This window comes from Sprattus sprattus (genome assembly GCF_963457725.1).
Source record: "Sprattus sprattus genome assembly, chromosome: 1".
NCBI lineage: Eukaryota > Metazoa > Chordata > Actinopteri > Clupeiformes > Clupeidae > Sprattus > Sprattus sprattus.
This window is the reverse complement of record NC_137920.1, coordinates 2,849,823-2,858,333: the sequence shown is the minus strand read 5'-3', so window position 1 is coordinate 2,858,333 and position 8,511 is coordinate 2,849,823. Positions and strand designations below refer to the sequence as shown.

At 48.6% G+C, this 8,511-nt stretch overlaps 1 protein-coding gene across 1 annotated transcript in view; it reads left to right on the top strand.

Moving 5' to 3' along the window:
- Window positions 1-1,485: 1,485 nt before the first annotated feature.
- LOC308369788 (stonustoxin subunit beta-like) overlaps window positions 1,486-8,511 on the top strand; it is a gene marked incomplete at both ends in the record, with an annotated part of 28,468 nt that continues 21,442 nt past the window's right edge. Inside the window, one exon of the mRNA XM_080844323.1 lies at window positions 1,486-1,663. Coding sequence (XP_080700449.1) covers window positions 1,486-1,663 — 178 coding nt within the window. The remainder of the gene's footprint in view (window positions 1,664-8,511) is intronic.

Here is an 8,511-nt window from a genome sequence, read left to right as displayed (position 1 = left end):
CAGTGGTTTCATTAGGACGTAGATAAAGTGGTTTCATTAGGACGTAGATACAGTGGTTTCATTAGGACGTAGATAAAGTGGTTTCATTAGGACGTAGATACAGTGGTTTCATTAGGACGTAGATAAAGTGGTTTCATTAGGACGTAGATACAGTGGTTTCATTAAGACGTAGATATAGTGGTTTCATTAGGACATAGATACAGTGGTTTCATTAGGACGTAGATACAGTGGTTTCATTAGGACGTAGATACAGTGGCTAGCAAGTATTCAACCTCCTTGAAAGTCATCACAATTTTAGTTAGAATAAAGTATTCATAAGTATGTTTTTATTAATGTATAATTGCCTGTAATTAAGAATACCTGTGCAAATTCAACTAGAGGACAAAGCACAGACAACACTCAAAATGTGAGCACCTATTGTGCATGTGTTTGTGTGTTTGAGTGTGTGTGTGTTTGTGTGATTTTGTGTGTGCCTGTGTGTGTGGATGCCTGTGTGTGTGCCTGTGTGTCTGTGCTTCTGTGTGTGTTTGTGTGTTTGTGTGTGTGTGTGCTTCTGTGTTTGTGCCTGTGTGTGTGTGTGTGTGTGTGTGTGTGTGTGGGCCTGTTTGTGTACCTGTGTGTGTGTGTGTGTGGGTCTGTTTGTGTGCTTGTGTGTGTGTGTGCCGGAACAGTCTCGGAATCTTGACTATAAATGTTAAACATAATTGTTAAAGATACAAATTTTCTCCTATTTATTTTCATTATAATTATTTTAAATCCAAGGATGACGTTAGAATTGATGTGAATGCAATCAACAAAGATTTCTCTTCCTTGGCTGAAGTAGCTAGCATAGCATTTGCCACTGAAATGAATGGCGTAGCTAGCATAGCATTGGCCATTGAAATGAATGGGAGTTGAAAAATTGCCATTCTCTCCAGGTCTATAAAATTCCTACATATACCTCAGGATGTATTTGTGAGAATACAGCCTGAATGGCTTACGCTATGTGGGCTTTGGTCAATGACTGGCTGTCATTGTTCTGACTGAGATTAAATTCACCAGGTCAGCGAGTTAGTGTTCTAGCAACCTAACGGAGAGACATTCGCTTGTGAACAAGATTCTTGACTTCTAAATCGGGGCAACAACCTTTTAATGTGATTATAATACCGATACTGGACTTCACGCATCGATGTAGTCGTATCTTACATGCTAAAAAAGGACATCGATATGATTTAGTTATTTCTTTTAACCCCATATAGTAGAATATTTTACTGAGATAGAGTATATTCTTAATTCACTTCTACAGTAGAATAAGTGCTATATTCTACATACGTTTAGTGAAATATTTTACTGAAAAAGAATGTATTCTACATTTTCTTCTACAGTAGAAGGAATGTTATATTCGACATATGGTAGAATATTTTACTGAAAAGGAATTAAGATGTCACCATGTTTGACCACCGTTGCAGGCCGAGGGCGACAAGCAGGAGGACTAAAAGAAACGTCATGGAGACGGAGGTGGAGCTACAAGAGGAGTTTGACTCCGCCTCCACTTCCTCCCCGTCCTCCTCGTCCTCCTCTCTAGCTTTCCCCCGGACCTCTGACATCTTGGACACGCTGAAGAGAGCTGCAGCCAACCCCAGCTTAGGCTTCACAGTGGATATAGACTCCATCAACATCACAGGTCAGGAGTAATGTACTCTAATCTACACACACATTATACCACAAACACACACACAGACACACACAGACACACACACACACACACACACACACACACACACACACACACACACACACACACACACACACACACACACACACACACACACACACACATACATAGCATGCTTGTTTCACACAGGATTAGCATATTATGTGTGTCTCACACACTCACACACACATAGACTGGGTCCTACCCTGTAGTAGATATCTGCAGCATTAACTTCAGCATTAACAAACATAAAGTGATTGTACATGTAACATGGTGCTATATTCTCCTGTCTGTCGTCTAAGTTTGTTGTGTAGACATCTCTGCTCATGCCGTTGACATAAATAAACAATAAATAATAATATAAATAAATATTCCTGTTTGTGTTTTTCTCTTCTCTTAGAAGCGGCTGTGAGCTCTGGAGCGATGCACTGTTTGGCTCTCTCTGCACGTCTGATTGGGCTCTCTCTGCTCGTCTCATGGATGTGGTTGGCTGGTTGACCTGTATGAGACACCACTGCACCCTCCCTCACGTTCCAAACTGAATCACACTCGGGCAATGATTTGGCCCTGAAATGGCACTGATTTGGCCATGAAATGACACTGATTTGACCCTGAAATGGCACTGATTTGGCCCTGAAATGACACTGATTTGACCCTGAAATGGCACTGATTTAGCCCTGAAATGGCACTGATTTGGCCCTGAAATGACACTGATTTGACCCTGAAATGGCACTGATTTAGCCCTGAAATGGCACTGATTTGGCCCTGGAATGGCACTGATTTGGCCCTGAAATGGCACTGATGTCCGTCTTACGTCCGTTTTGAACGTTACATACCCCACCAACCAGACCGGAAGTATTATATGTGTGTTGAACGTTACATACCCCACCAGCCCAGAAGTCTTTTGTGTGTGTCTAACGTTACACACCCCAGCAGGCCTAAGTGATATTATATGGAAAGCACTTTGAATATATAAATATAACACACATACACACACTCACACACACACACACACTTATTAATATGAATATATACTGTAAATATAAATTTGCCTTGCCTGGCCTTGAATCACCAGGAACATATAACACTGTACACTCAAGTAGTTTTGCATTGAGTATATCAGTAAAACTTTAGTGATGTCATAAGTAAAACTTTAGTGATGTAATCAAATCAAATATGTGTATAATACCATTGTAAGGCATTTTGGAATAGTATTGCATTACAAACTGCCTGGTTGCTGTGTCATGATGAGAAGATGCAAGGCATGTCAAATGAGAAGCATATAAACAGTCTAAACGCTCACATACACGAGTAACAGTATGACATTTTGTACTGCATTTCGTTGTCTCAGTACTTGTACTTTGTGCAATAACAATAAAGTTAAATCTCATCTAAAAAAAAGACATCACAGGCCATCACTTTATTCAGTCACAAACACAGGTAATAGTATGCTGTCATATACCATCACATTATTCACTCACAAACACAGGTAATAGTATGCTGTCATAGACCATCACATTATTCATTCACAAACACAGGTAACAGTATGCTCTCATAGACCATCACATTATTCAGTCTGAACGCTCACAAACACGGGTAACAGTATGCTGTCATAGACCATCACATTATTCAGTCTGAACGCTCACAAACACAGGCAACAGTATGCTGTCATAGACCATCACATTATTAAGTCTGAACGCTTACAAAAACGGGTAACAGTATGACATCATAGACCATCACACTATGGAACTTTAGATTAGTGAATTGGGTTAAACAGTTCCAATGTTGTTATCTAAGGACTCTTTAATTACGATTCTCCCTGAAGAAAGCAAAACAACACAGACTTGTGGAGGAACCCACAGAGAGCAAGAAGATATCAATCTGGAGGGTTGGGATGAAATGGAGGGAGAGTGTGGTGAATGTAGCCATTACTCCTGCCTGTTTGAGTGTGTTTGTGTGTCTGAGCGTGCGTGTGTGTCTGAGCAGTTCAAAAATACTGAGGTTGTGTTTTGGCGACCCCTACTGGTCGACGTGTGCCTCTATTGTTGTCTCTAATTTCAGGTGAGACACACCTGTAACAGGCCTACCTGCCCTATAACAGGAGAATGAGTGACTGAGTAAGTGTGGGGTGTGTGTGTGGGGCCTGTGTGGGTAAGGAGTGTGTGTAAGGGGCCTGTGTGTGTGTGGCCTGTGTGTGTGTGGCCTGTGTGTGTGAGGCCTGTGTGTGTGTGGGGCCTGTGTGTGAGAAGTGTGTGTGGGGCCTGTGTGTGTGAGGAGTGTGTGTGTGTTGCCTGTATGTGAGGAGTGTGTGTGTGGGACCTGTGTGTAGGGTGTGTGTGGGGCCTGTGTGTGTGTGGCCTGTTTGTGTGGGGTGTGTGTGTGAGGTGTGTGTGTGAGGAGTGTGTGTGTGTTGCCTGTGTGTAGGAGTGTGTGTGTGGGGCCTGTGTGTAGGATGTGTGTGTGGCCTGTGTGTGTGTAGGAGTGTGTGTGTGGGGCCTGTGTGTAGGATGTGTGTGTGGCCTGTGTGTGTGAGGAGTGTGTGTGTGTGAGGCCTGTGTGTAGGAGTGTGTGTGTGGGGCCTGTGTGTAGGATGTGTGTGTGGCCTGTGTGTGTGAGGAGAGTGTGTGAGGGGCCTGTGTGTGTGAGGAGTGTGTGTGTGTGAGGCCTGTGTGTGTGAGGAGAGTGTGTAAGGGGCCTGTGTGTGTGAGGCCTGTGTGTGTGAGGAGTGTGTGTGTGTGTGGGGCCTGTGTGTAGGGTGTGTGTGTGGCCTGTGTGTGAGAGAAGTGTGTGTGTGTGTGGCCTGTGTGTGTTAGGACTGTGTGTGTGAGGAGTGTGTGTGTGGCCTGTGTGTGTGAGAAGTGTGTGTGTGAGGAGTGTGTGTGTGTGAGGAGTGTGTGAGGTGTGTGTGTGTGAGGAGTGTGTGTGTGTGGAGTGTGTGTGTGAGGAGTGTGTGTGTGAGGTGTGTGTGTGTGAGGAGTGTGTGTGTGAGGAGTGTGTGTGTGAGGAGTGTGTGTGTGTGTGTGTGTATGTGTGGAGTGTGTGTGTGTGTGTGTGTGTGTGTGGACTGTGTGTGTGGGCTCTGTGTGTGTGTGTGTGTGGGGGGGGGGGGGCTCTTTGTGTGTGTGGAGTGTGTGGGTCGTGTGTGTGGCCTGTGTGTGAGATGTGTGTGTGAGGAGTGTGTGTAAGGAGTGTGTGTGGGGCCTGTGTGTGTGAGGAGTGTGTGTGTGGTGTGTGTGTGAGGAGTGTGTGTGTGGAATGTGTGTGTGAGGTGTGTGTGTGAGGTGTGTGTGTGAGGTGTGTGTGTGAGGAGTGTGTGTGTGTGAGGCCTGTGTGTGTGAGGAGTGTGGTGGTGTGTGTGGGCCCTAAGTGTTAGGTGTGTGAGGCCTGTGTGTGAGGTGTGTGTGTGTGGAGTGTGTTTGGGGCCTGTGTGTGTGGGCTCTGTGTGTGTGTGTGTGTGTGAGGAGTGTGATTGGGGCCTGTGTGTGTGTGTGTGTGTGAGGAGTGTGTTTGGGGCCTGTGTGTGTGGGCTCTGTGTGTGTGTGAGGTGTGTTTGTGTGGAGTGTGTGTGAGGAGTGTGTGTGTGAGGAGTGTGTGTGGAGTGTGTGTGTGAGGAGTGTGTGTGTGTGGAGTGTGTTTGGGGCCTGTGTGTGTGAGGAGTGTGTGTGTGTGAGGAGTGTGTGTGTGTGGAGTGTGTGTGAGGAGTGTGTGTGTGAGGAGTGTGTGTGGAGTGTGTGTGTGAGGAGTGTGTGTGTGGGGAGTGTGTGTGTGAGGAGTGTGTGTGTGAGGAGTGTGTGTGTGAGGAGTGTGTGTGAGGAGTGTGTGTGTGAGGAGTGTGTGTGTGAGGAGTGTGTTTGGGGCCTGTGTGTGTGAGGAGTGTGTGTGTGTGTGGAGTGTGTGTGTGAGGAGTGTGTGTGAGGAGTGTGTGTGAGGAGTGTGTGTGTGAGGTGTGTGTGTGAGGAGTGTGTTTGGGGCCTGTGTGTGTGGGCTCTGTGTGTGTGTGTGTGTGTGTGGGGGGGGGGGCTCTTTGTGTGTGTGGAGTGTGTGGGTCGTGTGTGGGGCCTGTGTGTGTGTGAGGCGTGTGTGTGTGTGAGGAGTGTGTGTGTGTGAGGAGTGTGTGTGTGAGGAGTGTGTGTGTGGGCCCTTAGTGTGAGGTGTGTGTGTGGGGCCTGTGTGTGTGTGGCCTGTGTGTGTGTGAGGAGTGTGTGTAAGGAGTGTGTGTAAGGGGCCTGTGTGTGAGGAGTGTGTGTGAGGTGTGTGTGTGAGGAGTGTGTGTGAGGAGTGTGTGTGGGGAGTGTGTGTGTGAGGAGTGTGTGTGTGAGGAGTGTGTGTGAGGAGTGTGTGTGAGGAGTGTGTGTGGGGAGTGTGTGTGTGAGGAGTGTGTGTGTGAGGAGTGTGTGTGTGAGGAGTGTGTGTGAGGAGTGTGTGTGTGTGAGGAGTGTGTGTGTGAGGAAAGTGTGTGTGAGGAGTGTGTGTGAGGAGTGTGTGTGAGGAGTGTGTGTGTGAGGTGTGTGTGTGTGTGAGGAGTGTGTGTGAGGTGTGTGTGTGTGAGGAGTGTGTGTGTGTGGAGTGTGTGTGTGAGGAGTGTGTGTGTGAGGTGTGTGTGTGTGAGGAGTGTGTGTGTGAGGAGTGTGTGTGTGTGGCCTGTGTGTGTGTGTGTGTGTGTGTGAGGAGTGTGTGTAAGGGGCCTGTGTGTGAGGAGTGTGTGTGAGGTGTGTGTGTGAGGAGTGTGTGTGAGGAGTGTGTGTGGGGAGTGTGTGTGTGAGGAGTGTGTGTGTGAGGAGTGTGTGTGTGAGGAGTGTGTGTGAGGAGTGTGTGTGAGGAGTGTGTGTGGGGAGTGTGTGTGTGAGGAGTGTGTGTGTGAGGAGTGTGTGTGTGAGGAGTGTGTGTGAGGAGTGTGTGTGTGTGAGGAGTGTGTGTGTGAGGAAAGTGTGTGTGAGGAGTGTGTGTGAGTAGTGTGTGTGAGGAGTGTGTGTGTGAGGTGTGTGTGTGTGTGAGGAGTGTGTGTGAGGTGTGTGTGTGTGTGGAGTGTGTGTGTGAGGAGTGTGTGTGTGTGGAGTGTGTGTGTGAGGAGTGTGTGTGTGAGGAGTGTGTGTGTGAGGAGTGTGTGTGAGGAGTGTGTGTGTGAGGAGTGTGTGTGTGAGGAGTGTGTTTGGGGCCTGTGTGTGTGAGGAGTGTGTGTGTGTGTGGAGTGTGTGTGTGAGGAGTGTGTGTGAGGAGTGTGTGTGAGGAGTGTGTGTGTGAGGTGTGTGTGTGAGGAGTGTGTTTGGGGCCTGTGTGTGTGGGCTCTGTGTGTGTGTGTGTGTGTGGGGGGGGGGGGGGGCTCTTTGTGTGTGTGGAGTGTGTGGGTCGTGTGTGGGGCCTGTGTGTGTGTGAGGCGTGTGTGTGTGTGAGGAGTGTGTGTGTGTGAGGAGTGTGTGTGTGAGGAGTGTGTGTGTGGGCCCTTAGTGTGAGGTGTGTGTGTGGGGCCTGTGTGTGTGTGGCCTGTGTGTGTGTGAGGAGTGTGTGTGAGGAGTGTGTGTAAGGGGCCTGTGTGTGAGGTGTGTGTGTGAGGAGTGTGTGTGAGGAGTGTGTGTGGGGAGTGTGTGTGTGAGGAGTGTGTGTGTGAGGAGTGTGTGTGTGAGGAGTGTGTGTGAGGAGTGTGTGTGAGGAGTGTGTGTGGGGAGTGTGTGTGTGAGGAGTGTGTGTGTGAGGAGTGTGTGTGTGAGGAGTGTGTGTGAGGAGTGTGTGTGTGTGAGGAGTGTGTGTGTGAGGAAAGTGTGTGTGAGGAGTGTGTGTGAGGAGTGTGTGTGAGGAGTGTGTGTGTGAGGTGTGTGTGTGTGTGAGGAGTGTGTGTGAGGTGTGTGTGTGTGAGGAGTGTGTGTGTGTGGAGTGTGTGTGTGAGGAGTGTGTGTGTGAGGTGTGTGTGTGTGAGGAGTGTGTGTGTGAGGAGTGTGTGTGTGTGAGGAGTGTGTGTGAGGTGTGTGTGTGTGAGGAGTGTGTGTGTGTGGAGTGTGTGTGTGAGGAGTGTGTGTGTGAGGTGTGTGTGTGTGAGGAGTGTGTGTGTGAGGAGTGTGTGTGTGAGGAGTGTGTGTGTGAGGTGTGTGTGTGTGTGAGGAGTGTGTGTGAGGTGTGTGTGTGTGAGGAGTGTGTGTGTGAGGAGTGTGTGTGTGAGGAGTGTGTGTGTGAGGAGTGTGTGTGAGGAGTGTGTGTGAGGAGTGTGTGTGTGAGGTGTGTGTGTGTGTGTGAGGAGTGTGTGTGAGGTGTGTGTGTGTGTGAGGAGTGTGTGTGTGTGGAGTGTTTGTGTGAGGAGTGTGTGTGTGAGGTGTGTGTGTGTGAGGAGTGTGTGTGTGAGGAGTGTGTGTGAGTGGAGTGTGTGTGAGGAGTGTGTGTGAGGAGTTTGTGTGAGGAGTGTGTGTGAGGTGTGTGTGTGAGGTGTGTGTGTGGGGCCTGTGTGTGTGAGGAGTGTGTGTGTGAGGAGTGTGTGTGTGTGTGTGTTTGTGTGTGTGTGTCTGTGTGTGTGTGTGTGGAGTGTGTGTGTGTGTGTGTGTGTGGCCTGTGTGTGAGATGTGTGTGTGAGGAGTGTGTGTGAGACCTGTGTGTGTGTAGCGTGTGTGTTTGGGGCCTGTGTGTGTGAGGCCTGTGTGTGAGGTGTGTGTGTGAGGAGTGTGTGTGTGAGGAGTGTGTGTGTGAGGAGTGTGTGTGAGGAGTGTGTGTGTGAGGTGTGTGTGTGAGGAGTGTGTGTGTGAGGAGTGTGTGTGTGAGGAGTGTGTGTGAGGAGTGTGTCTGTGAGGTGTGTGTGTGAGGAGTGTGTTTGGGGCCTGTGTGTGCGGGCTCTGTGT